The following is a 27,980-nucleotide window of genomic DNA, read 5'->3' as shown; positions in this document are numbered from 1 at the left end:
AAATAGAACAAAACAAAATGAAGACATTATTTTTTAAAACACCTCCTATAATCCCATTGACCGACAGCTAACCACTGATAATTTTTTTTTGAGACTAAGTTCACTGAAGCTGCAGACAGTGAAACAAGGAAGGGCCTAGGACAGAAGAGCATCAGGAGAGAGCCCGGGCGGGCTCCGCGTTGGCCGTCCAGGGCTGCTGTCAGCTCACTGGAGTCAGAGGAAAGGGGGCCTGGAGACAGGCTCAGGGGTCGGCCCAGGACAAGCTGCTACTGCCGACGGCTCCCCTGGGTACAAGTCTTGTGGGGCCCTTAAGAGTTTAGGAGAAAGAAAATTCACTCAAAAAAGTAATTCAACTGGGCATGCCCCAAGGAGGGTATGCCTGTTAAGTTTCAATAAACATATTTCCACCAGCATTTTCACATACATCAGTCTTTCCCAAAACTGGGCCCGAAGCAGCCCTTACTTTCTTAAAAGTTCTTTTTATTTTTATTTATTTTTTTATGGATAATTTTTTTATTGATTATGCTGTTATAGTTGTTCTATTCCCCCCCTTCATTCCCCTCTGCCCTACCCCCTGTCCCCACCATTACCCCCCCTTTAGTTTATGACCATGTGTCTCAAGTTCTTTAGATTCTATATTTCCCATGCTATTCTTGCCCCCCCATCTATTTTCTATCTACTGTCTATGCTACTTATTTTCTGTACCTTCTCCCCCCTTCTCCTCCTCCCACTCCCCTGTTGCTAACCCTCCTTGAGATCTTCATTTCTATGTTTCCACTCCTGATCTAGCTGTCCTTTTAGTTTGCTTTTGTTTTAGATGTGGTTGTTAATAACTGTGCATTTGCTATCCTTTCACTGTTCATGTTTTTTTAACTTCTTTTTCTTAGATAAGTCCCTTTAACATTTCATATAATAAGGGCTTGGTGATGATGAACTCCTTGAATTTGATCTTATCTGAGAAGCACTTTATCTTTCCTTCCATTCTAAATGAAAGTTTTGCTGGATAGAGCAATCTTGGTTGTAGGTCTTTGGATTTCATGACTTGGAATACCTCTTTCCAGCCCCTTCTTGCCTGTAAGGTCTCTTTTGAGAAATCTGCTGACAGTCTGATGGGGACTCCTTTGTAGGTGACTGTCCCCATCTCTCTTGCTGCTTCTAGGATTCTCTCCTTCATTTTAATTTTGGCTAATATAATTATGATGTACCTTGGTGTGTTCCTTCTTGGGTCCAAGTTCTTTGGGACTCTCTGAGCTTCCTGGATTTCCTGGAAGTCTATTTCCTTTGCCAGATTGGGGAAATTTTCTTTTATTATTTGTTCAAATAGTTTTTCCACTGGTGGTTGTGTCTTTCCCCCTTCTGGTACCCCTATAATTCGGATGTTGGAGCGTTTAAAGATGTCCTGGAGGTTCCTAACACTCTCCTCATTTCATTGAATTCTTGCTTCTTGACTCTTTTCTGTTTGGCCATTATTTGCTTTCTTCTGGTCCACTCCATTGATTTGAGTCCCAGTTTCCTTTTCATTGCTATTGGTTTCCTGTGCAATTCCATTCATTTCAATTAGTTTTGCCTTCATATATTTGTCTAATTTGTGGCTATAATCAACCAGTTCTGTGAGGATCCTGATCACCAGTGTTTTAAACTGTGCGTCTGAGAGTTTTGCTATTTATTCATCGCTTAGATTTATAGGCTCTGGGGCTTTGAGATCTTCTTGAGTCATTTTTGGTCTGTTGGCGCCCTTTAAGTGTGAGGAGCAGCACCTTGGACTCCCAGGTCGCTGGGTTGTGATGCTGTATGTGGGGGCGTGGTCAGAGCGGGGAAATGGCGACACCCTCTGCTGTTTCGTGCTGTTGGGTGAGGAGCCGCGCCTTAGGTGGTTCACCTGGGCCCGGCCACTCAGAGTCGCTGGGTTATGACGCTGTATGTGGAGGTGGGGTCAGAGCAGGGAAATGGTGGCGCCCTCCCTGCCGCTTGCCGCGGGGACCCGCTGGGTCCCGGTCCAATCGCCCACTCCCTCGCTTGTCTATCCGCGCACCAATGCACCACCACAGTCAACCCGCAGCCCTGCTCCCTCGCTGTTTCCCCGAGGTTGCTCGCCAGGTCGCTCACTAGGTCCAACCCTACGCCTGGATTCCGCGCGCCTGAGTCCTCTGACCGAGTTTTCCTGTGCAACCCCGCTCTGCCTCCTGCTGGTTTCGCCCCTTACTGGTCGGGCTGAAGAATTTGTTGTTAACAGACTTCCGAAAAGTTCAATTTTCTGTGTTCTGGCTATGTTTTCTGTTGCTAATATTTAGTTGTCTCTAAACTTGGTTGTGTGGGAAGGCACGGCTTATCCACCTATGCCTCCATCTTGGCGGAAGTCCTTAAAAGTTCTTTTTAGTTCACCATCTCTCATCACTATTATTTCATAAAAGAAAGTGTACCCTTCCTGGCTGGTGTAGCTCAGTGGATTGAGTGCAGGCCTGCAAACCAAAGGATCAAAGTTCAATTCCCAGTCAGGGCACATGCCTGGGTTGCAGGCTAGTTCCCAGCAGGGGACCTACAAGAGGCAACCGTACATTGATATTTCTCTCCCTATCTCTTTCCCTCCCTCTCTAAAGATAGATAAATAAAATTTAAAAAAAAAAAAGACAGTGTACCCTTAATTGCAAAGTACAATGGGCATAACTTCAGAAAGAAATAGTTCTTTACCCACAAGTCTGTTGACAAGCCTTGACTCACATATATTCTTTTGAGAGCTGACCTTTCTCATCCTGGAGCAGTAAAAAGCTAATTCTAGTCCAGAATCAGTCCAGGGTCATGACTTAATCTTTCCATTCTGCACATCCTCTATTTTTCTTGACTTATTGCACTGCCTAGGAATTCTAGCACAATGTAAAAAGAAGTGGTGAGAGTGGGTATCCTTTGCTCAGTCCAGATCTCAAAGGAAGGTTTCAGTAATTTACCACCAAGACTGGTATTGTTGCAAGTTATTTGTAGATATTTCTTATTATCACATAAAGGAAGTTCCCTTTCATTCTTGGTTTAGGAATTTATGTTACAAATAGGTGCAGAATTTGATCAAATACTATTCCTTCTTGTATTGAGATAAATAGTTTGTCTCCTTTTTTCTGTTAGTATGATGAATGACATGGTTGGTTTTTGAATGTTAACCACTCGTGCATTCCTCCGAATAAACCTTGGTCTTGATATAGTATGCTTCTTATGTGTATATAAATGTCATTTGCTAATATTTGCTTAGGGCTTTTGCAACTGTTTATGAGAGAAATTAGCCTATAAATTTCCCATTGTAAGGGCATTGTCAGGTTCTGGTATCCAGGTAATGCTAGCCTCATAATAAGAACTGGGAAGTGAGAATCATTACTGATAAACTGTTGACTTCCCAAATTCAACCCTCTATCTCTGCTAGAACTCTCTCTCCCACATTCCTACCATGTAGCCCATTAGTAGCAAGGAACTGACTTCCTTGCAAGCCAGCCTATTTCTTCTCTTCAGAAAAGTTCTTTGGCCCAGAAGTGGTCTTCCTAGACTAGAATATCGCTTCCTAACAGGTAGCTGTGCCCCCTGGGGCCCCTCAGTAGCCCACTAAATCTGAAGATTCCCCAAAGATACCCCCTCTCCTCTGGGGTGAAGAGCCACAGCCCCTGTTTTCATGCAGTGCCCACAGTTGGGCTGGGTGGGGGAGGTCTCGGTGGGGCAGAGCTCCTCCGAGCCTTTGTTCGAGGGTGTCTTCCTCCTCCACCCTCCACTCCAGGAAGCCCTGACCTCTTCTCTTCCTGTCCAGTGTTATAAAAGCTCCAAGGACCGGCAGCCACATCTGAGGCTAACACTGGACTCCTGCAATGTCATCTATGTGCCCAAGGACAGCCGGCACAAGAGGCACGAGCTGCGCTTTTCCCAAGGGGCTACCGAGGTCTTGGTGCTTGCGCTGCAGAGCCGGGAGCAGGCCGAGGAGTGGCTGAAGGTACGGGGCCTTTGCCCTCCGCCCACCTGCCCTCCCTTCCTTCCTCTCCTTCTGGGGAACAGCCCTCAGTGGGGTGGGCTGCAGTCCCTGGAAGAACAGACCTTGCTCAACCGAGGTGTCAATGCCTTTGCACAGCCAGGGCTTACATGTGCAAATAGGCCTCGAACAGCCCCAGGAGACAGGCCTCAGGGTGGAGGCTTGTTTTTCTTATAATTTGAATCCCCTCCCTAACATCCCTACTGTGGGCTTGTGCAGCCTACACTTACTATATACCTCCTGGAATGGAGAGCTTAATATCTACAAAGGAAGCTGATTTTATCATTAGATAAGCTAATCCTCTTTTTTCTTTTTTAAAAAAAAATCCTTCTTTGTCTTATGTGAAATATGCATCCTTATAACATCCCCTGTGGTCCATCTTCTGCATCTTACAGCTACACAGAACTATTAGAGGCATCATGCATTGGCCACTTACTTTGAGTCATGCATTGTGACTTCATGTGACAATAATAGTCCCAGTGGGACTATCATTGTTTCCATTTTACAGATGAGGAAACTGAGGCACAGAGAACTAACATGATGTGCCAAAGGCCACTGAACCGAGTGTCTGGGGCCAAGATTAGAAGCTAACAAGGAAATCCACACCAAAGGCCGTGGGCCAGGTGTAAGTGATGATAAGGGAAGTCTTGGGTGACACACAAACTTGAGTTCAAGTAGCAGGCCTAAGTGGCTGTGCAATTGATCTTCTAAAGATGACTTCGCCTCTGTTTCCTCCTCCATCTACTGGTCCCAGTAAGAATTCTAGAGAGCATTCAATATAGTGTCTGCCAGGCAGTAAATGCTTAGTACTTGTCAGGGATTACTGTGCAATAATGGGGAAGGCCACCCCCCCAGTCCCTTTCCACTGGCCCTCCAGCCCTACACACTGCCTCCATTCACTCTGGCACCTTCCTCTCTCCAACTCTGATCTTCCTGCAGGGACCAAAAAACCAAGTCCCTTCCTCCCCACCCTCCCTTCCTTCCTGTGATAACCAGCTCTCCCACTGGAATGCTGAGCGTCTCCTGGGGCTGCCTTTGTCTCGGGAAGGGAAAGAAGTGAGAGAACCTGACTGCCCTCTAGGGGCAGGGCAGGTCAGAGGAAGACGCCCTGGAAACACAGCTAAGAGGCTGTCTTATCATCTGGTTCCCGGAGGCCATTAGCCCAAAGGTTATGGGAGGCAACTACGGCTCCTTCTCTTGGAGCCTCCTCATCCTAACCAGTAACTCAGGGATCTAGTTGTCACTGCCCCACAGGGCTGCTACAGGGATACAAAGGCAACCATTGTTATTTCTTGATTTGGATGCTGATTCTGTGTGGCCTTAGATGAATAAGTACTGTATTTTGCCATGAATAATGCGTACTTTTTTGCCCAAATTTTTGAGGGAAAAATAAGGGTGTACACTATATGTGTATAATATTACACACCAGGGGTATAGTAATGGGTCTAATAATCCTGAATACAATGTGTACAAAACATGGGTGCACGCTATACATGGCAAAATCCAGTACATGCCTTGGTGTCCCGGTTTCCATATCTTTGAAATGGAAACAGTAGCCCTGGCTGCCCCACGAGCCATTACAAATGTCCAACACAGTCAACAGGAACAAGTCCCTCACCTTGGAAGCCATAGGAAGCAGGGCATCTCGGTTCCTATGGCCCTGCTTCTCACTGGTCTCCAGACAACCCAATGAGGTTGTAACCCCTGTTACAGATGGGAAATCGAGGCCCAGAGCGGACAAGTGACTTTCCTCAAGGCCACACAAATAATTAGCAATGGAGTGAGGTCTAAAAGCCAAACCTCTTGGTTCCCAGCCCCACACACATCTCTTCAATTCAAGGGACAAATAGAGGAGGAAGCCTCTGCAAACCCTGATGTGTCCCACATGGGTGACAGCAAGCCCCATCTGCTCCTCTCTTCCATCCAGTGGTCCCACACCTCAGCTCGGTGGCCCTGGCCACACAGAACGCTTCTTCCCTCTGCTTCTGCAGCACCCCTGCCCCCTGCCCACAGCTGTGCATCCTCTTCACAGGTCATCCGAGAGGTGAGCAAGCCCATCGCTGGGGCCAACGGGGCAGACGTGCCCAGATCCCCAGTCCTCCTGTGCAGACTGGACCTGGACAAGGTACATCTATCTCCACGAGGTCTTCTCTGGGGCAGGCCATGGGGACTTGGCACAGGCTCTCTCGTGGGGGCCCTCTGGCACTGTGGTGAACCAGGCACTCACGGTGGTGTTGTACAAGCCACGAGTGCCCAGCACAGAGCCGGCAAACATTAAGTGGAAGAAAAGGATAGGAAGGGTGGGGACTGTGCCCCGTGTGCTGGAGAAGAAGCGCAATCCCATCCTCACTTAGCCTTTGCTGTTACCCTTAGCCTTTGATGGTGTGAGAGAAAATGTGTGTGTGTGCATCTGCAGCTACACGCTCCTGTGGTGCAGTTCAGAGGGGTGCATGGAGAGAATAAAGAGGCAGGCTTGTAGAGGTGAGCTCTCCTGTGGTTGTGTGTACAGGAGAGGATAGCTAAAGTGTTTAGGGTGGTACTTTCGGAGGACAGTGTGGGTGGGGATGTGGTGCTGGTAGGTCTATCTCTCCATGGACTCATGTGACTGAAGAAGTCCCACCAAAACCATGAAGTCAATTCTAAAGGGCTCACAGTGTCTCTCTCTTGATGAAAAACTTGCTATCTATCGCAGAATAAACAGAACCATAACTTCTGTTTCACAGTTTAGGGGGGTGGTTCATTATACCTTTGCCCGTCTATCCCATATCTGGCAGTTGCCGGGTTTCCAGCCTTTGGAAATTGAGGGGAGTACGTGGCCTCTCCTGTCCTCCGAACACCCCAGTACTGTGTTTACGGGGAAGCACCCCTGAGGCTGGTCTGCAGGGTCCCTGGCAGGAAAGGCAGAGGGGCTGCAGAGCTCTGTAACCCCACCTGGCGGGTGGGTGTCACTTCATCCTGTGCTGAGTCTGGTGGTTGGCACAGTTTAGTTTCCTAAGTGAGATGGCAGCACACCAAGCAGGTGTTAGAAATGACAGCCCGCCGACCTAACAGAGTCACCGGGGCTCCTGGTGCCTCACAGCAGCCCAGTCGACAGAGTGTAACTCAGGTGGGAAAACTGAGACTGGGGGACGAAAGGATCTCTCCACATTCCTGTAGCTAATAGGTGGTACTAGAGATCTCACTTCTTCCAAGGTCCATCTAATTACTCTGTACCATATCCCACTGTACCTCCCAGGCACTTCATTGACCTGTCGTGACTCTTTAAAACGCCACTTCATCTCTTTTTCTCCATCCCCACTGTCAGTTTGGTTCTTCCTGTTGCCCAGGATGACCCTCTGTTAACAGCTCTTTAGCTTCTAATCTTTCTCGCTCTTGTCCATCCCCTGCGATGCCACTGGAACCAACTCGCTAATCTGGTTGCATTATATTAGTATCCTACTTAAATATCGTCCCAGCTCCCCGTTACCCGGTCCAAACTCCTAGGACATTTATCTCAATGTGTTGTAATTCATTGTCTTGCTCCCCAAATAGACTGCGAACATCTCCAAGATCCATCTTAAGTCATCATTGTTCCCCAGCCCCATACCTGGTATGGTGTGAAATACAAGAGAGTTGCTAACAAATATTTGTTAACCAATCCTCACATGCAGGGGTTGTGGGGAGACTGGACTAACAGAGGGGACCTCTGATGTGGGGCTGTCTGTGTCCCTTCCCAGAGGCTGTCCCAAGAGAAGCAGACCTCCGACTGCGACAGCCTGGGCATGGGCGACAGCTGTTCCACCCTTGGCCGCCGAGAGGCTTGCGAACACGGTAGGAGCCTGTGCACGATCGAGCAGATGACGCCAGAGCTGGGAGGGGTCTTGCCCCAGGCATGCAGCGCAGAGCAGGTCCTGCCCACTCTGGAGACCTGGGTGAGGTGACCTAACCTGCCCACATCCGGAGCTGTGGGCCGGGCCCTGGTGTATAGGCTGAAAGGGACTCTGGGAAGGCTAGAGGTGGGCAGGCCTGGGACTTAGGGCTCCCTCCCCCCTCTGACACATGTCTGCAGCAACAGGCAAAGGGAAGAAGAGCAGCCTGGCAGAGCTGAAGGGTTCAGTGAGCAGGGCTGCAGGCCGCAAGATCACCCGCATCATCAGCTTCTCCAAGAGGAAGGCGCTGGCCGATGACCTGCAGGCGTCCTCCACGGAAGAGGAGGTTCCCTGCTGTGGTGGGTACCAGGCCTGCCAAGGAGAATTCGGCACCTGTGAACACAGGCCACCAAGCACAGGCCAGGATGCCCTCCAGGCCTCATCTGCCTTGCCCCCAGGGCAGAGGAGAGAATGCTCCCCCTACAGAGCTAACCTCCACCCCATCGACGGTCCATGTCCTTCTAACCACTTCTCTCCCCAAGAGGCCCTGGTGCTCAGCAAAAAGAAAAGCCAGCTGGCTCCCATGTTTCCATGTTACCGTGGCCCTAACTCCCATCATTACCTGTTTCTGAGCCTCAGTTTCCTCCACTCCGATGAGAGTGTCTTATTTCTCAGCACAGAACATGCCAGATGTGTAAGTTACCACCCAGACTTACGAGGAAATTTCTTGGATAAAAATATTAAGTACTTTTTATTATAAATGCATTCCATCTGAGTTAAAAGTGGTTTGAGAGGGAAAACATTATTTTGTTCATTTAAATGCAGTGTTCCATATGCTGGCATTCAATAGAAAATCATTTATTTTAGATATAGAGTAGTATTCTAACCCTGAAAGAATATTATAAAGGCACAAGGCTATACAGAAATATTTTGTAAGCAGCGAATCAGGTCATATTATGGTAAAAATAAATGTGAATCTAAAAGGTTAACAGGGAATTCCAAACAGACTGTACCTACCCCATTTAACAATTCTTTCCTTGGTTAGATGTTTTTATTCCCGCATGCTGCCACCAGGTGTCAGCATCGCCCACTATTTTCTATCCTCATTAATAGTTTTGATAACTTGGAGAAAGGGAGAGTTGTCTTTTGTGTATTGCACATAGCAGCCCCTGCCCTTTTCATCAACTTGGCATGACTCCAAGGCTGCGTGGAAATGTGCATGTGTGATCGTGAGCCCCATTTCACAGACGGAAACTGGAACTCAGAGAAGATGCCCGAGATCACAGGCCAGGAGGGAGTGCTCTAGGAGGCCTTCCAGCTAGAGAACCAGGGCCGCCCGGGCGCTGTGTCCCTGGGGTCCAGACCCACGCATGCCCCACCATGGGGATCCTCATGGCTGGGCTGTGGGGAGGTCACACTGCTGGTCTCCTGCCCCAGGGTATCTGAACGTGCTGGTGAACCACGGCTGGAAGGAGCGCTGGTGCCGCCTGAAGCACAACACTCTGTACTTCCACAAGGACCGCACAGACCTTCGGACCCACGTGAATGCCATTGCCCTCCGCGGCTGTGAGGTGGTCCCGGGCTTTGGGCCCAGACACCCATTTGCCTTCAGAATCCTGCGCAACCGACAGGAGGTTACCATCTTGGAGGTGAGAGGGGAGGATCCAGGCAGCCCTGGGTAGTGGGAGCTGAAGGGAGCACTGGCCCGGGTGTTGGCTTCTGCCCCGGGGGGGGGGGGGGGGGGGGGGCCTTGCTACTGACCACGTGGGGGCTGAGGAAGAAAGGAAAGGAAGCTAACTGCTGCCAAGTGATCAAGCAGAGTTGCCAGTTAAAGTGCAGAACAGCCACTTACGTCTGAATTTCAGATAAGCAACAGATGTTTTTGATATGATAAGCCAGGCAACATTTGGGACATAACAGCTAAAACTTCATTGACTGTCTCTGAACTTTGCATTTAACAGAGCATTCTACTTTTTATTTGCAAAATCTAGCCACCCTGAAACCAAGGTTTCTTTTTGCTCCCTTATCCTAAAAATCCCAAGTCTGAACCTGGACTTCAAGTGAGAACTAACATAAATATGCATTTAGTTGGCCAGCAATTTCTTGAAGATCTTCCTGTAAATAATTGGCAATTATAATACAAGAAAAATGCGATTGTGTTACGTGAGAAGTAGTCTTCTCTAATAAAAAGTAAATGTGTTTAAAGACAATTCGGGGAACACCGGAACATTGTCTTCACATAGAAATGGTCAGGAAGGCTCTGAGGACAGTGAGCAGAGACGAACAGAGAGACAGCGGGAGCCGCTTGGACTTCTGGGTGCGTGTTGCAGACTTGTTCTCCTCGGATCCCTAAGTAACGGGTGCATAACAGGCACCATATAGATATGGGTTTGGCTGAAGTGAGAGGTAGCCAGAGACCCCGACAGTGCCAGAGTGAACTCAGCTTGTGCCTGTCTCCCTCAGGCAAGCTGCTCAGAGGACATGGGCCGCTGGCTTGGGCTGCTGCTGGTGGAGACGGGCTCCAGAGTCACTCCCGAGGAGCTGCACTACGACTACGTGGACGTGGAGACCTTGACCAGCATTGTCAGTGCAGGGCGCAACTCCTTCCTGTAAGAGTCAGCGTCCCAAGGCTCGTGTCGGCCATGGACAGTTCCGATCTCAACTCCCTCTCCGAGGCTACGAGTCCAACCCGGGGCGATGGGAGGGAAGTCTGAGGAGGGCTCTGCTGCCTTGAGAAGTAGGCACAAGTAGGCAGGACTGAGCCGGCTAAAGGAGGGAGCCCAAGGTCAGCAAAAGCTGTGGATGGAACGAGTGAAAGTGGAGAAGGCCTTTTTTGTGATGACATGGGCTCTGCTCTGATGCCACAAAGCCGTAGGTTCTCACACCCTTGAGCGTCTGGGTGGGCAGGCACTGGGCTGGTATGCAGAGTTTGGTACTAGGAGAACCGAGTCAGCTCTATCACAATCAACAGTTTGGCTGGTTGCGGGCCAGCTTGGATCCTCTGTTTCTCAATTCTGTAGTGGAGGCATTCCTTTTGGAATGCCCATTGCCTGTCCCCTGGGTTGTTGTGAGAATCATGTGGATCCCTGCCCGTAAAGCCCTTAACACTGCAATGGCCCAGTGCTACTGGCAGTGGTTGCTGTGACTAACCTTCCACTATCCATTGTCAGCAGCTGCCAGAATCAAATGAGAGAGTACATATACAAGCACTGCAAGCTGCAGGGTGTCGTCAGCATCATACCTTATATTTTCTAGATATGCAAGATCTTGCCAGGACCAATGGCCCGAGCCCCGTATCTATGATGATGTCCCTTATGAAAAGACGCAGGTACGGTCCCTTGGGGCTGCCCAGGAACATGGCAAAGCCCACTTCTTAGCTCTCCCTGTCTCTTTCCCTCACTACAGTCATGCCCCACTTAATGCCAGGGGCACATTCTGAGAAATGCATCATTGGGCAATGTCATCCTTGTGTGAGTGCCACACAATGCGCTTACACAAACCTGGGTGGTCTAGCTACTACATGCCGGGGCTACGCGGTGCAGGCTACTGTTCCTAGGCTACAAGCCTGTGTAGCACGTTACTCTACTAAACAAAGGGAAATCAGATGAAGCACAAGAGAAAACGATGTCATCGAGAGATGAAGCAAACACGAGATGTATGTATGAGGCTGCGGATGTAACACGGTACACTATTTTATGGCACACTTTTTCTTGTAAGTAGAAAGAGAACACCCTAAAATAACAAAAGTACAGTAAATACAAAACCAGTAACCTAGTCATTTGTAACTGTCCAGTACTATGTACCGGACATAACTAACTGTATGTGATACACATTTATAAGACTGGCGGCGAAGCAGGTTTATTTACACCAGCAGCACCACAAACACGTGAGCAATGTATCGCACTGCCATGTTAAGACAGCTGCGATGCCACCAGGCAACAGGGACTTTTCAGCTCCAGTATAATCTTACGAGACCACTGCTGTATATGCCCTGACAGAAGCATCAGTATGCAGCACATCGCCATACTCCTTTTTCCCTTTGCCTCAGAGAAATTGTTTTGATTTAACCAGCAGCTGATCAGACGCTGGTGGGTGGATCAGACCTGACAGGTAGGTAGGGGAGGGGAAAAATCAAGCTGCCTAGAAAAGTAGCTATGGCAGGACCCCTGCCTTGGACAGTGCTAGATGATACTCTGAGCTCAGGCCTCTAGGACTCCCTTTACATGGTCTTTCTTCAGACACCAATGCACCAGTAGAGGCAGCTTGAGCTCTTTCTCAGTTGCGGAATTTAGTAGCAAGACAGCTTAGTACTTGAGGATGCAGACTTTGGACTCATGGCTCAGTCTGGGTTACCTTCAGCTCAGTCTATGGTCCTCACTTTCAGGCTTCAAATGGATATGATAAAACCTACCTGTTTGGACTATTGCAAGAAGTAAGTGAAGTATTTTAAGGAAAGAACTTAGCACAGTGCCTGGACAGAAAGGTCTTATACACAAAAATAAATCATACTGCTGTTACCAATATCATTATTATGTTATATAAATATCGTATTCTGCTCATGGCTCCTGAACTTTGACAGAATTTTGAAAGTTCCTAATACTCTTCAGGAACAAATGTATTGTCAGTCTAAGTTGTATAACTTCTACAGTAGGCTGATCCCATCCATGACCTTTTTTTTTTAAACAATTCAAGAGACTTTAAGGATGCTTTGAAATAAGGTGAGGACAAACTATCTAAGAGAAATTATACATGATCTCCCATGATCTTTTCAGACTTCTTAACTTTCCTCTCAGCAGATGTTACAATTTAGGGTTGTCTTCGGCGGCCCCCACCCCCCCTCCACAGGCTGGTGTGAGGACCCAGTGGAATGCTGCTAGTGTAAGTGGTTTATAAGCTGTTCCTTGCTGCACCAGTTTAAACATGCAAGGCCAGGAACGCAGAGGTCCCCCGCCCTCACCCACTGAGCACGACCAGAGCACGCACACCCGTGTGGATGACTCGGAGCCTCCCGGCACTTCCTCACCTTCCTCCATCTCCCACCCAGGACGACAAGCTGGAACGGCCCACTGGGGCCCAGGTGAAGCGCCACGCCTCCTCCTGCAGTGAGAAGTCCCATCGCGTGGATCCGCAAGTCCAAGTCAAACGCCACGCCTCCAGTGAGTTCTGCGTGGGAGGGAGGGAGGGGAGGGAAACAGTCCATGAGTGGAGGGGGTCTCAATATCGTATTCCGCCAGGGACCAGGCAGGTAAATAAGTGAGCGCAGTGAAATGTAAGGAAAATAACATCACAAGGACAGAGATGGAGGGCAGCCAGCATGTGGTCTCCGAAGAGAAACAAAGAGTGGGGCGGGGAGGCTGCAGGAGATCTGCCGCACCTCTAGCCAACGGCCCCCACGCAACACTGCCAATTATTCAAGAGAGACCAGAAACCCAGACCCTCTATGAAATCTACTTGTTTTTCACTACTAGCAACTATCTTTTTTTTATTTTAACATCAAATAATGCCAAATATACATACATACATATAGGCACACATACATACATATTTATGTACTTGTAATAAAGTTCCTCCTCAGTTGTGTCTGTTAGAGAAGCTAACGATTGATAATTTCTGATCTGGGGTAATTCTGTGGAGGACCGAATTCCTCCACACACCCTTGAGGCAGCTGCCACGCACGGTATGGCTCACCTCTGTGTCCCGGCCCCAGCTCTGCCTAGCACCCCACTGGGACTCCGTTAATTGCCTGGTGGCCACACTACACAATAATGGCTAAGTATGCCAGACAGCTATGTAATAAGTTCTGTTTGATTTCCAACACTAATCTCTGCTGTTCTGTGATTTATCTTTATGAGCAAGCCAACTTTCCTATAGGATAGCATGTTCCAAGAGTCTTGTATTTGTTGCTTTACATTTCTTCCTCCTGCACCTTAACAAAGTCAGTTCTGTTCTTTCCTTTTTGAAGCTTTATTTTTTAGAATACCTTTTTTTATTGTAGCTCCATTTTATTAGCATAGATGATCCCTTCTGGAGGTCAGGATGCCCATATTCCTGTATCACTTGGTCACTAAATTACTAGTGTCCCTGGAGAAGTCCCTTCCCCTCTCTGGGTCTGAGTTTTCCCTCTGCACAATTAGAGGGTTATTGTGAAACACTCCTTACACGCTATGCTCAAGGACACTGGAAATATAGGACCTTTTGGAATGCCCATTTTAAAATGGAAAACTAACTGAAATAAGCATGTACGATTTAAAAACTCACAAGATATATTTTTAAAAACCTAACAAAAAGATAATGAAAACAGACTCATATCTCAAATCAAATCTTATTTTGAAGCCTGGTTATAAAAGATATAAAGACGGAGCTGCTCTGGTTGGAGCCCGAGGCCCACTTGGCTCACCTCTGCCCCCTACAGGGCCAGTTGGCCAGCCCTGGGAAATCTCAGGGCGGCCACAAACCATAAATCCAACCACGTTTTTCAGGCAAAGAAACTGAAGAATATAAAAGAGAAAGTCTTGCACAAGATCGTGTTTTAATTACTGTTGCTTCATAACAAATTACCCAAACTTTAATAGCTCGAAAAATAAGCGTGTATTACGTCACAGTTTCTGTGGGTCAGGAATCCTGGAGCAGCTCAGTTAGGTAGTTCTGGCGTGGCATCTCTGATGAGGTTGCAGTCTAGGTTAGCCAGTCCTCTGGAGTCCTCTGAAGGCTTGAAGTGCCAGAGGACCTGCTCTCAAGGCAGCGCACTCGCATGCCTGGCACATTATACCAGTTGTTGGAAGGAGGCTTCAGTTCCTTGCTGTGGGGACTACCTGTCCTCATGACAAGACAGCTGGCTTCCCCCAGAGCAAGGAACCCAGGTGGGAGTAACAGAGAAGAAGCTGCAGTGTCTCTATGATCTGGCTTTGAAAGTCACACTCTGTCACTCTGCTGTGTCTGCCATATCCTAATGGTCAGACAGGTCAGCCCTATCCAGTGTGGGAGGAGACCGCAAAAGGACACAAATATCAGAAAGTAAACATCATGGGGGCCAAGTGGATGGCTGAGAAAGTGGTGGTGTGAGAAGCTCCACAGAACCACTCTCCAGCAAAACTGCCAGAACTGGGGCAATTACTAATACAAACGTCTGAAGGCCCTGGAAAATTTCCAGAGCACACAGCAAATGAAGAAAGGTAGGAACAGTGGGAGCAGCTCCACAAGCACAGTAAACTAAACCAAGCTAGTTCATCAGAGCAATCCAGGGAAAGAGAGAACCAGGGAAGCAGAGAGCTAAGAAGAGCCCTCCTGGGGTCAAAACGAGACTAATCTCAAAAGACTGGCCCCAAAAACTACACTAATAAGGGGCTGGATTGAATCAGATCAATCCATGGAGCAACTGATACCACAGGGAATCATCAAAAACAGCAGAGCCGTCTGCTGACAATTACAGGGACCTCACAGCTCGGTTTGATGCCAACAGAAGCAGACAGCTTCACAGCAAGATCGGGAAGAAAATCGGAGCCCACCAAGACCCCTGTCCTCACAGGGTGGCTGTACAGGTGCGCAACAATGTACCTGTGAGAAGCAACATCAGAGGCACTACAAGGGAAATGGGCTTCTCCGAACAAGCCATGTAAGTCACTGAACAAGCAACCTGGGGGTAGGGAGGTCAGTATCCAGATGCCACAAGACAGTATCTAAAATGTCTAATTTGCAAATAAGAAATATGAAACATCCAAAGCAACATGAAAGAGTGACCTGTACAGAGGGAGAAAAGAATGAAGGAGAACAAACAGCCTCAGAGAAAGCTGGGGCGCCGTCAGCACGCTAGCATACGTATAATGGGAGTACCGGGAAGGGAGGACAGAGAGGAGTGCAAACAAGTAGTAAATATCGGCTGAAAACTTGCCAAACTTATTGAAAAGCATTATTTATACACCTAGTATACCAGTGAAGTGCAAGTAAAATAAAAGCAAAGAGGTTTATGAAAGTCACATCGTGGTCAAAATACTAAAGCCTAACACAAGGAGGAAACCTTGAAAGCAGAAGAGAACTTCGATTTGTCGCTTACAAAGGATCCCCAATAAAATTATCAGCTGGCTTATCAGAAACAACTGAGGCTTTCCTCTTAAGATCACCTGGAATATTATTCAGCAATGACAGGGAATACAGTACCAATATATACTACATTAGTGCAACAGTTACACTAGTAACTTGGACACTAAACATTCGTTTTCCTCCCCCCCCACTGTGGAAGCCCACATTTTTCTGGCAGGTACCTGGGCAGTGCTCGCTAACACTGTGGGGCCCACTGAATTATAGCTCCTTACTGCAGCCTGGTTTCCTCCTTCGCCACCGTCTGAGTGACTCAGGTGTCACAGTGGGAGTGTGAGACAAGCTGCCCTCCGTGGTGCTAATATAGCAGGCCACACCAGCGCAGCGGCTCCCCAGACTGCCTCCACTCACTGGGTCAGACCCTCAGAACGTCTTCACGTCCGGCAGTGGGGTGATAAACACAGCACAGTGCATGAGGGTTTTCCCAAAGCTAAACCTATTCAGTGTAAATGACCGCTTTATTCTGCATTCGTGTCCTGTCCAACTCTGGGGGTGTTAGGATATTATCTATTTTATAAATGATTGGGAATAATTAGATGGTAGTTGGGCTTTTTAAGGACCTTATCTGACACATTAACAACCCTTAATTAGGCTACCCATTTTCTAAAATTTTACCAGTCTATAAAATTCAAAAGTCTGGGAGCCAACTCCCCTGATGTGCCGTGTAAACCAGGGAAGTTGGAGGATGTGTGGGCCCCTTCTCTGCTCCCCTCCACGCTTCACTTATAACATGGCTTGAGCTGCAGGGTGGTTGTGGCAGGAACTGAGTTTTGCATGGGTCACTGGATAACCACTGCAGTGTCTACAAGAACTGGAGAGACAAGACCCACACGACTATCAGTAAATCATGGGAATCACTCCACACACACCCGGCTTACAAAGGACTGTGTGCAGCTGTCTGTGGCAGCAAAATCAGTAACACTTTCCCGGAAAGGTTGGACCATGGCCCTGCCCCAGCTAGAGCAGTACTGCACGGCACAGACCCTGGAGTCAGGTGGACACGGGTTCAAACACAGGCTCTGCCATCACCAGCAGTACCTGTTTCCTCAACAACAGAGCCAATAATAGTAAGATTTTATTAAAATTAAGTGGAAATGCATAAAAATGGCCTGGTATATAGTAAACAATAAATTTCTGCTGTAATTATTTGTTGTTTTTGTCCATCGTCACAGTGCAAAGCCCATAGCAGACTACTAAATCCCCGTCCGCCCCCATCCATTTCCCAGAAATAAAATGGGTAATGCCTGGCCCTGGCCGGGTACCTTGGTTGGTGACAGCATCATCCTGATTCACCAAAATTGCAGGCGTGATCCCTGGTCAGGGCACATGTAAGAATCAACCAACAAAAAAAAGAAAGAAAGAAAAAGAAAAGAATCAACCAATAAATGCATAAATAAGTACAACCACAAACTGATGTTTCTTTCTCTCTCTTCCTTTCTCTCTCCCCCCTCAAAAATCAATAAACAAAAATAAACCTTAAAAAAATGGGCAATGCCTGACTTTAGCCCGAAGTCTCAATTCTCTACAGATTTGAGTTACATATTCCTGTCTCTTTGTCTTATGCATACCTGAGAGTTAACTTCCAAACATACCCTTTTAAAACCAAGGTGTGTTACACATCACAAAATTTGTTTTACGTTTTTACTATTATTATCATCATCATCATCATCATCATCTAACCTTTACTAAGCACTTACTATTTTCCAGATATTACGCCAAGTACTTTTCATGAACTATCTCATTTAAAACCTACCACAACGCTAAGACATAAATATGATCAATATCCACATTTACAAATGAGGAAACTGGGGTCAAGAGGGCACGAAAACCCCACCATTCGCTTTTACCGGGCGTCACATGACTAGTAAAGGGCAAAGGAGAACACAGTGCTCTGTCTGTCTAATTCCGAAGCCCTTCTCCTCATCCCTGTGCTCTCCTACCTCCCTTTTGTTCCTTGTTTCCTTAGAGGAGCCACACTAAATATATGTACGGGATTAGATCTGAACATTCCCATTGTGTAGATGGAGAGGTTAAGGCTGAGAGAGAAGCTAACACTGCCCAAGCACCCTTATCAGAGGTCAGAACTGAGGGCCTTTGCCTCACATCTCCTCAGGTGCCAATCAATACAAGTACGGTAAGAACCGAGCCGAGGAGGATGCCCGGAGGTACCTGGTAGAAAAAGAGAAGCTAGAGAAAGAGAAGGAGACGATCCGGACAGAGCTGATGGCGCTGCGGCAGGAGAAGAGGGAGCTGAAAGATGCCCTCCGGAACAGCCCAGGTACCTGCATGGGTATGGCCCTGAGGGCCCTCGGGAGGCTCAGCCTGGACACTTCCTTAGCACAGATCACCTGGGGTCTAACCCAGGACCGATGAGCTTCTTCCTTTCCTCAGTGTCACCACCACTACCATCATCGTCGTCATCATCACCCCTCCTAATAGAAGTGCCATGTATTTAATAGCTGCTTTGGGGTAAAGAGATGAAAACGCATCACAAAAATGTGTACATTTAATGTGGTGAGGTAGAATCTAATTTTAGAAATGTTAAAATGTGAACAACAGAGTGTGCCCTAGAATCAAAGAAATAAAAGACCACTTTGAACCTCACATTAACTCGTTCATTCACAGGTGCTGAGCACCTGACTGTATGAAACATTGGTCCAGGTGCTGGGAACTATGAACAGTGAAAATTTGCCAGGATCTTCTTCCGAAATCCAGGGCCGTGATCTCCATAGGTGCTGCCTGCTCTGGGCTCCTCTGAATCCCAATTTCTGCTGTTTCCTCTTAATTCTCTCTATAGCTGCAATTCCGCTCACTTTCAGTACTGTGTGAGATGTTGGTCCAGATGCTTGGAATGATGGACAGTGCCTGGTACATAGCAAGTTCCCAATAAGTGTTTACTGAATGGACAATTATATGAATGAAAAGAATCCATCACTACCTAGTGCTTGTCTCAGAGCAAACCATGGAGTTAAGTTTTAAACCTGGTAAGGCCCAACATAGTTCTTGGCACAAGGAATGTTCTAATACAGGTTTGTTCAGTTAGAGGAACCCTTGGTCATTGTTATGACTCTTGGTTACAAGTAGCAGAAACCAAAGTTAAACTGGCTTAGAAATTTTTAAAAAAACTGCAACTGAAAAATTGAACCATCAGATATAATGAGGTCCAGGGACTTAAATGATATCACCGGAAAGCATATTTCTCTAACTCTTCCTTCCGCCTCCCTCTACATTGCTTTCATATTCTGCCCCTCATGGTGCAAATGGCTGTGCAGCTCCAGCCCTCACCTAATCCTCTCAGCCACCGCAGCAGAGAGAACTTCTCTTTCCTATGGCCCCCACAAACACTTCAGGATTCACTCTGACCACCTTTGATCCCTAAACCCATCACTGTGACCAGAAAATGAGATATGATTATGTCCCAGGACTAAGTTATGTGCCAACCCCTTGCACTAGGAGTAAGGTCAGCCCCATCTAAACTATAACAAATGAGAGAGGAGAGATGATTTCCCAGTGGAAAATCAGGGTTCTGTATCCAGAAGATAGGAATATGGGTATTGAGAAAGTAAAACCCCAGGCCCAGAGTCCATCTCTTAATCAGGACTGAGAATAGGAAAGGCCCTGGGTGGGGGAGGGTCAGAGTACAGGCCGAGGTCCTGCCAAACTGCTGGATGCTTCAGGCCAGGCTCAGCTATTTTTCATCAATGTCTTTGGACACAGGAGCAAAGATAAAGGTTCTGGAGGAGGCCGTGGCCACCCTGGAAGCTCAGTGCAGGGCGAAGGAGGAGCACCGGATCGACCTGGAACTGAGGCTGGTGGCTGTGAAGGAGCGCTTACAGCAGTCTCTGGCAGGCGGCCCAGCCCTGGGACTCTCCGTGAGCAGCAAGAACAGGAGTGGAGTGAGTCCACTCCCTGCTGCACCAGGGGCAGCTGCTCCTTCATGCCCTCACATGCCACACATCTTGATTGCTCTTAGCGGTTAAGAGTTATGCTCACATACAGGTGACAAAACAGACCCTAAGGGACATGCTGTTGGTGGCAGACCTAGGAAGAAAACTCTTGCAGCAAGTTCTCTGACCTGTGTTCTTTCCATTGACACATCACCAGTTGACTTTGAATCCTGAATGCAGTCTCAGAAGCAGCCTTACTGATAATGATAACTACTATAGTTTGAATAAGACTAACAGACTTGTGCTGATCAATTACCACAGCTCAGTACAGTATCTTGCCCAGTATTAGCTCACATAGTCTTCACAGCAGTCCTATGAAATAAGTACTATGTGCATTCACCCCATTTGACAGACCAGGGAACTGAGGTTCAGAGGTGTGAAATGTTCAAGGTCACCAGCTAAGTGGGAGACAGGATCCCAAACCCAGGAGGTCAGACTCCAGAGCCCTGTGTAAGCCACCTTGCACATGCCCTCCTCCGGGATCCCCAGTGTACCAGGCCATATTCTTGGGGCTTTGCACCCTTTATCTAATTTTCCCAGCAACACTGCAAGGCAGAGACTCTTACCTTGAATGAGACTTCCTCAGGGAGAACTCTGCTGACCCAAGTTTATGTCACAGTGTCTCATCCACAGCGCTATTGACATTTAGGAATGATAATTCTATTTCTAGGGGACTACAGTGTTCATTGCTGGCTGTTTAGCAGCATCCCCAGCCACTAACCCCCAGATGCCAACAGTGCCACATTCCCAGTTATGACATCCAAGAATAGCCAAATGTCCTTGGGAAGGCAAAAACTGCCCCCCATGTGCGAACCACTGGTCTAAATTACCAACATTTCCATCTTATCGGCTATTCTTCCTCATAGCACTTCACCACAATGTGTGTGTGTATAGATACAGAGAGAGAGAGATTTCTATCCTTACTTGTCCGGAGTCTGTCTCTTCAACTAGATAGTATTTTTATTAAGAATTGAACTATATTTTTATCATTATAGCCCTAGCCCTTTAAATAGTCTGAAAAATAGTAGGAGTGTAATAAATGTTTCTCAAATGAATAAATGTTATACTTGCTTTTAGACCAGGAAATTAAGGCTCAGAGAACTGAAGTAATTTGTCTGATAAGTGTGCATTGTCATTTAATCTCATTGTTGTCCAAGGTCACAGCTACGTGGTCAGACTGTACCTTATAACTGGGAAGCTAGGGCTCTTTCTCACATCCTACACTCCTCTCCATGGGGCATTTCCAACCCCATTTAAAAATGAAGAGATTAAGGGCCAGGGACCAAACAACTTTACAGAGTCACCGAGGGCTGGTGGACGAGCTAAAAGTGGTTCATTCGTCCCAGCTGCTTCCTCCCACCCGCACGCCCTGATGTTCACATTCCAGAAGACTTTCCCTCCACTTTTGATCCTTTCCATGCCTTTGGACATAAAGAAAAGTCCTCTCTAAATTCCCTGCAGGCTAAAGCTATGGATATGTCTCATTTAAGGAACGACATACAGTAAGGTATTAAGGGCAATCATCTAGAAATTTTAAGGATTCAGGGCAGTATAGAAAATGGGAAGAGGGAGAGGGTAAGAGATAGGACTGTGGGTTAGAAATCCCAGCTCTCCCACTCACCAGCCATGTGACCCTGAGCAGTGATTTGACCTTCCCATTTTTCTTATCTGTAAAATAAGACAACTAATAGTACCTACTTCATAGGCTTGAAAAGGCTAAATAAGCTAATCCTCCCAGGTCCCAATGCCTAGTACATAGTGAGGGTTCAGTAATTTTAGCTGTCGTTCCAAGGTCCTCCAGCGTCTTCCTCCCCTCACCCTGTTTGATGCTGGCACGTTTGCATAGAGCCTTCTATGTGCATTCTTTTGAGGGCAGGCAGGGAGTAGGTAGCCAGCATTAGACTTCACCTATGTGATTATTTTCTTATCTACAGGAAACTACAAATAAATCCCAGAATAATGCCCCAGAGCAACCTCCACCTGTCAACTGTGTTTCTGAGCTAAGGAAAAGAAGCCCATCAATTGTAACCTCCAACCAAGGACGGGTGCTGCAAAAAGCCAAGGTACAGCAATAGCTCAGCTAACCAAAATTCAGAGATCGGCCAGCCTCCTTTCTATGGGAACTCACCAAGAAACAAAAACAGTCAGCTAATGAGAAAGGCAAAGAATTGCCAATACACAAACACAATAAAATGCCTGAGCTTTGCTCAGAAGAAAAGACCCTCAAATCTCATTTAGAACCTATTTAACTTTTTCTTAACACATAGTTCTAACAAGCTGTGGTCTCTGAGCCTACAGTGTGTTTTGAGACAGGAAAGAAGTGTTCCATAGTTAAGAAAACTGAGGTAAAGGGTCATGCAGAACACCATTGTGAGAGATGCCTTGCAGATCCACCCCTTCCAATTCCAAGTTCAGGGCTTACTCCATGAGACTGGTCCACGATCCCATCTCTGAAACTCTTGGGTCCAGCTTATTTCAGAACATTTTGGACTTTAGAATGATAATATGGTGTATATACTATATGCAAGTTCTCAGGAGGTACCCTGTAAGCAAATATGTTAATAATTCTATAACAAGATACATGAATATTCATATCATATGGAATAAAGAGATTATAGATAGGTTTTGCCACCACATGAGTTTGTACCAAGAAAAATTTTGATCTCTGGACTTACTGGATTTCAGAATTGCAGACGAGAAAGCGACGACCTGAAAAACAAATATCCAAGCATTAACCAGTCAGGAACCAGATCACCTAAACCAGACATCAGCAAATTTTTGATGTGAAGAAAGACCAGACAATAAATATCGGAGGCTCTGTGGACACATGGTCTCTGTCACCCAACCACTTAACTGCTATTGTAGCAGGAAAGCAGCTATAGATAATATGTAAATGACTGATGAACGTGGCTGTGTCCCAATAAAACCTTATTTATGGACACAAAGATTTGACTTTCATATAATTTTCACATCATTAAAAATGATATTTTTTAACATTTAAAAATGTGAAAACCATTCTCAGATTACAGGTCATACAAACCTGGCTCACTAAATGTTTTTGTATAAACATGATCCTTGATTCTCGTAGGCTGCTGGAAGAGCTTTCGATTTTGTTCTAGCATAATGAGAAGTCAATGGCAAAATTTTGAGCAAAGAATTTTTGGATATGAATTATATTTTTAAAAGACCATTCTGGCTACTATGTTGAGAATGGATGAGGGGATGAGAGAGGCCAGTTAGAACCAGATGAGAAAGGTTTAGTGGAGTTAATATGAAGTGGCTAACTTTGGAGGTAGAGCCAAAGGATTTGCTGAAGAGGATGTGGAGGGTGCAGAAGACAAAGGAATCAAGGATGACTCTTAGGTCACTGACCTGAGCAACTGTGGTTTGGGTGGCAAAGACTGGGAGAGGAGCAGGTTGGGATTGGAGAATCCTCCCACCAACAATTTTCTAACTGCCACACCATCACCTCCAGGGCTGGCTAGAAACTCCATGCATCATACATAGGTAAACAGCCATCCACTGTTAGTCATTATTTCAATATCCCCTCAGATGAACTCCTAGACAGGCCCTAGAGAAGGAATGGAGCCCTGTGACAGGCCTGCTCTCACTGTTCCTTAATAACCTGCTTTGGCTCCTCCTCCATCAGCCTCCTACCCCCACCCCAGCAAGGTCCTGTGGAACAGCACTGGGGCCAGAGGCAGTCCCCACTCCACTCTTCATTCTGAGCCTGTTTTCTTGTCTGAGAAAGATGCTTTGTGATATTTTAGCCCCCCTCAGAAATAAGTCCCAGTGTGGAGAAATGACTTACCACAGCCAAAGAAAGAGAGTAGGACTGAGACCTATGGCTGTCTAATATGGCCAGTGGAGATCTTTATACAACTAGGTGCAATGAAATGTTTTTATTCTACAAGTCACACTACACTATTCAACAAACCACTTTGTCTTGTCTTTCTGTACTTCAGGAATGGGAAATGAAGAAGACCTAGAAAGAGGATGAGAGTGTTATCCAAAGGAAATACCAGCTTGCCCAACTAAGGAGGAAATGCTTTTCTCACAAGGCGATAGCAGAAGACCGAAAGTAGCCCCCACTCTCCGGGGCACCCAAAACACCAGCCTTTATTGTCTGCATGATTATAGGGGGTATAGGGAGGGAAGAAGTAGAAGGAAAGAGGGAAATGAAGGGCATCTTTATATAACTTTACAGAGGGTGGAAAATGGGGGTGGAGGGAGACAAAATCTGCACAGTTGTAAAGGTTTTGTTAAATGTCTTTGCCTTCCCTTCTGAAAATGAAAGCACATGTGAATAAGCCATTCCATCCCATGCTCAGCATCCCATTCCCAGTCCTCAGAGCAAAGGAAGGCAGTGCTGAAGCATCAGTGGTGCAATACAGAGAAAAGACTTGATCATCCAATCACACTTGCATCAGTTGGATTTGTGTTGTCATTACTGACAGCCTTTGGGCAACATAAATAGGCTGAAAAATTAATAAAACTATCCCTGTCTACATAAAGGTGAACAAAAGCTATAGAAAACATGCAAATTCCACAGTCATCCTACATCTGCTTTAGGCAGGTGCAACTACCAGAACTCCAGATTTGGGTTGTTTTCATATCAGAGATCTGAGTAGGCAGGAGGTAAAGCTAGAGTCAGTAACTGACATATCTGAAGCTCAGAGTGATACTCAGTGACAGGAGCATGGATTTCTAATGTCCACAAGATGTTGCAAACTTTGTAGGGTGGGGTCATTTGCTGTCATTTAAATCCTTTATCTATTTTATATGACTCTCGGGCTCTAGGAGTTATGATCAGAATTGTGACTCTTTACATGTTTATCCTTATCTTGCACTGAGAGGCCCGAGTGTCTGCTCTTCCTTATCTGCTCTCAGGAAAAACTATCAGGGAGAACCAAGAGGACAGTGGCTCATTTCTGCTACATGAATGCCTTTTAAAACACTTGATACTTTTATAGAGGAACAAGGACTTCAAGTCCTGGTCAGTCTCCTTATGGTGCCTCTCATCACTTATTCAACACTGTAGGCACTTTATAAGTCTTTAACACATTTCCCTCCAACAAAGAAAAATTATTCAGCTGTGTGCACTCAGACGTTAGCTCAATGAGAGAGAAGGGAAATACCGTAACTTCTGGACACTTTCCTAGAGGCTTCACATACTTCACCCTGCCTAAGGCTTTACATACTTGAGCCTCATCCAAACTTTTCCATCCTCTGAGGTTGCTGGAGACCAGAGCAATAAAAATAACCTGACCCAAAATGCCCATTTGGTCAGTGGCAGAGCATAAGGCTTAGGGCTTATAGAGCCCAGATCTGGACAGGGCTGGGTTTGAGCCTTGCCTCTACCACTTAATAGCTGTAACTTTGGGAATGTTACTTGACCTCTCTGATTTTTTTCTTCCTTACCTATCAAACCAAGTTAACAACTGTACTTTCCTCCCAAGACCGTTGGGGGAATTCAATAAGATGATAATACATGGGAAGCATATTGCACAGTGTCTGAGAAATATTAAATGCCCAGTCATTGGTGGTTCTCACTATTAACTGGATAAGAAATGTCTGGCTCAAAATCCTGTGTCCTTTCCACTGAAGAAGAAATGACTTTTGCATAATCAGCAAAAACTATAAGGCAAGCAATCTGAAACTGAGTTTTCGTCCAGATTCCACTTGAGTATCTTCAATGACAAAGGCACTCACATAATCTGTATTGTCAATATGCTCTTTAAAAACGCGGATCTGGAATGTCACCTGACAACCCAGTTGTGCCCTCATTGTCTCCCATACAGTTATTTTGAAGCTAAGTATCTTTTTCCACCAATAGATCTTAGACTCTTTGAGAAGTGGGACCCTAGGAAATTAATAGTTAACATTTACTGAACATTCACCATGCATAAGGCACTATGTCAGCCAGAGCAGGTTTCACAAGCAAGCTGCCTGTGCAGTCATGCTTAGCAGGGCTCTGTGCTTGGTTGATTGCCTTGCTGCTGTACTCTTAATACATTTAGAACAAGGGGCTCCACATATTCCTTTTGCCCTTTAACTTATGTAGGCAGTCCTGGTGCTAGTGACTTTTCTAGGCATTATCCCTTTAGTCTTCACTAAAATCCTGTGAGATAGGTACACTATCCCAGTTTTCACAGTACAGGAAATGGAAACCCAGAGGTTAGGTAACTGGGAGCCAGTATGTGAACACAAGGCCTGACCCTAGACGCCTTGCTCTCAGTTCCAAGGCCCCATTTCATCCGCTTCCCCCCTCCCTGTGCACTGAAGCATTCAGAAGCACACTGGCACTTAATGAATGGATGCATATATGCAATACATTGTAAGTTGGACAACTAAGAGAATCGTAAAGAAAATAGCTAAAGCATACATGCCAGCTCCTGATTGTAAAATGGTTTGTTTGGTTGTTTTTCAAAGTATAGGCTCACAGATCTGAGTTGAACTTGAAACTATCCTTCCCTACACTACCAGATGTTTGGACTATCAGATTTCTAGTGTCACTAATCCTCAGTGGGGCACCTTGAGCAGGTTCACCAACCTCTCTGAGAGTAATTTTCTTATATGTAAAAGGGACTCATAATCCCCCCTTAAGTCATTGTGCTCTTTTCCTAAGGCCAAAAGGAAACAAGGTGTTGGCTTCAACATATCTGAGCTGGGCCTTGGATAGAATAGAAAAATGCAAAAGACTACAGCTCTGTCTTCATGGAGCTCACAGACAAGCAGGGAGAAAATCTGGCCCAAATAGCTACAAGTAAGCCATGTCATGGCATATGCACACAGAGTGATAAAAGCACAACTCCCATCCCTTAATTTTTTTCCTTTAACTTTAGGGGCCATCCAGTAACTAGTTTGCAAACTCCAAATACCCTCAATCCCAATCATCAGTTCATCCTCACAACTGTGCAGCTTTCCATACTAAATATCTCTAAAATACAACCACTTCTTCCTATCTGCACTCATCTTCATTAATTCATTCCACAAATATTTATGGAGCACCTACTTACTGTACCAGATGTGAATAAAACAAACACCCTCGTGAAACTCACACTCTAATTGGGAGAACAAACAAAAAAGAAGGCAAATAAATTACTAATATGGAAACAAAAATGCTCTGGACACACCTAAAATAGTAGCTACTTTAGATAAGGTGGTTAAGAAGGTCTCTGTTGAGGTGATCCAGCACCTTTGCTGTTCCTAACAGCTTGTTTCCCTATGTCCTCGCAGTTTCACATCCTGTGATCTCCTCCCTACAGTAAAGGGCTACTTCTGTAAAGACTTTGTAGCATGCTCCCATTGCATTCAGAATAGGACTCAAGTGCATTCAGAAAGAACGGTGATCTACATCAGCAGACTGACTGTTGAAAATCAACAGACAAAAAAAATCTCTACCCTAATGGAACTCACATTTTAGTGAGAGGAAATGAGAAAATTGGAGGGGGAAAGCGGGGAAGAGTGATGGATGAAGGAGGGGTATCAGGCTCCTATTTTTTTAATCCCTGAGGTGACCGTGTGGCCACGCCCAACCATCCGTCTTTTGTGGTCTCTCCCCTCCCTCCAGTATTTCAGCCCCTACTCGCAGTACTCTCCCCTCCTTGTTGGGTCTTCGCGGAAGCTTCTTACTTCTACCTGAACTGCTTTCCTGCTGTTTCATCTACTCATTCTTCAGCTTTCAGTTCAAATATTATTTCCATTAGGAAAACTTTGCATGTTCGGCCATATTGTACTCTAGGCATCCGCAGCACCATGCCCCTCACCTTTAAACCTTGCTCTTATTTTGACTTTATATGGCTTTGCATTTGTTTGTTGTTATAATTTCACATAAGCTTCAAAAGAGCACAGCTGGGATCCCTTTGTTCGCCGCAGACTCCACAGCTAGCACCGAACTCATCGTTGTGACAATAACACATACTACGCGAGAAACTCACTTGAAGACCAGAAGTGTTGGGGGGGGGGGCGGGGGGAGGAGGAGGGGGGAGGAAACAGCACCGCGCACCGGAAATGAATGTTAGCGTCCGGCTGCCCTGGGAGGGAATCGCCCGCGAGGGCTGCCGGGTAGCGAGGTTTTGGGTTTGTTTTTTT

General features: G+C 46.3%; 1 protein-coding gene and 1 long non-coding RNA gene across 3 annotated transcripts in view; one reads left to right on the top strand and one right to left on the bottom strand.

The window, feature by feature from the left end:
- AFAP1L1 (actin filament associated protein 1 like 1) overlaps window positions 1-24,400 on the top strand; it is a 57,844-nt gene extending 33,444 nt beyond the window's left edge. For both annotated transcript variants that reach the window (XM_037161899.2, XM_053665915.1), the window contains exons 8-19: window positions 3,782-3,961; window positions 6,030-6,122; window positions 7,714-7,807; window positions 8,046-8,204; window positions 9,283-9,494; window positions 10,309-10,454; window positions 11,101-11,173; window positions 12,890-13,001; window positions 18,053-18,217; window positions 19,657-19,835; window positions 21,821-21,949; window positions 23,852-24,400. In XM_037161899.2, coding sequence (XP_037017794.2) covers window positions 3,782-3,961; window positions 6,030-6,122; window positions 7,714-7,807; window positions 8,046-8,204; window positions 9,283-9,494; window positions 10,309-10,454; window positions 11,101-11,173; window positions 12,890-13,001; window positions 18,053-18,217; window positions 19,657-19,835; window positions 21,821-21,949; window positions 23,852-23,875 — 1,566 coding nt within the window. In that variant the 3' untranslated portion in view covers window positions 23,876-24,400. The remainder of the gene's footprint in view (window positions 1-3,781; window positions 3,962-6,029; window positions 6,123-7,713; window positions 7,808-8,045; window positions 8,205-9,282; window positions 9,495-10,308; window positions 10,455-11,100; window positions 11,174-12,889; window positions 13,002-18,052; window positions 18,218-19,656; window positions 19,836-21,820; window positions 21,950-23,851) is intronic.
- Window positions 52-27,826, bottom strand: LOC128627538 (uncharacterized). Its single transcript, XR_008391761.1, has 5 exons — window positions 27,656-27,826; window positions 22,562-22,595; window positions 17,202-17,252; window positions 12,869-13,008; window positions 52-307 (listed from the first exon to the last, which is right to left on the bottom strand). It is a non-coding gene; the product is annotated as an uncharacterized LOC128627538 (long non-coding RNA).
- Between the last annotated feature and the right edge of the window lie 154 nt (window positions 27,827-27,980).

This window comes from Artibeus jamaicensis, unplaced genomic scaffold (assembly GCF_021234435.1).
Source record: "Artibeus jamaicensis isolate MK-2021 breed Jamaican fruit bat unplaced genomic scaffold, CSHL_Jam_final contig_432, whole genome shotgun sequence".
NCBI lineage: Eukaryota > Metazoa > Chordata > Mammalia > Chiroptera > Phyllostomidae > Artibeus > Artibeus jamaicensis.
This window is presented reverse-complemented; position numbering and strand designations above follow the sequence as displayed.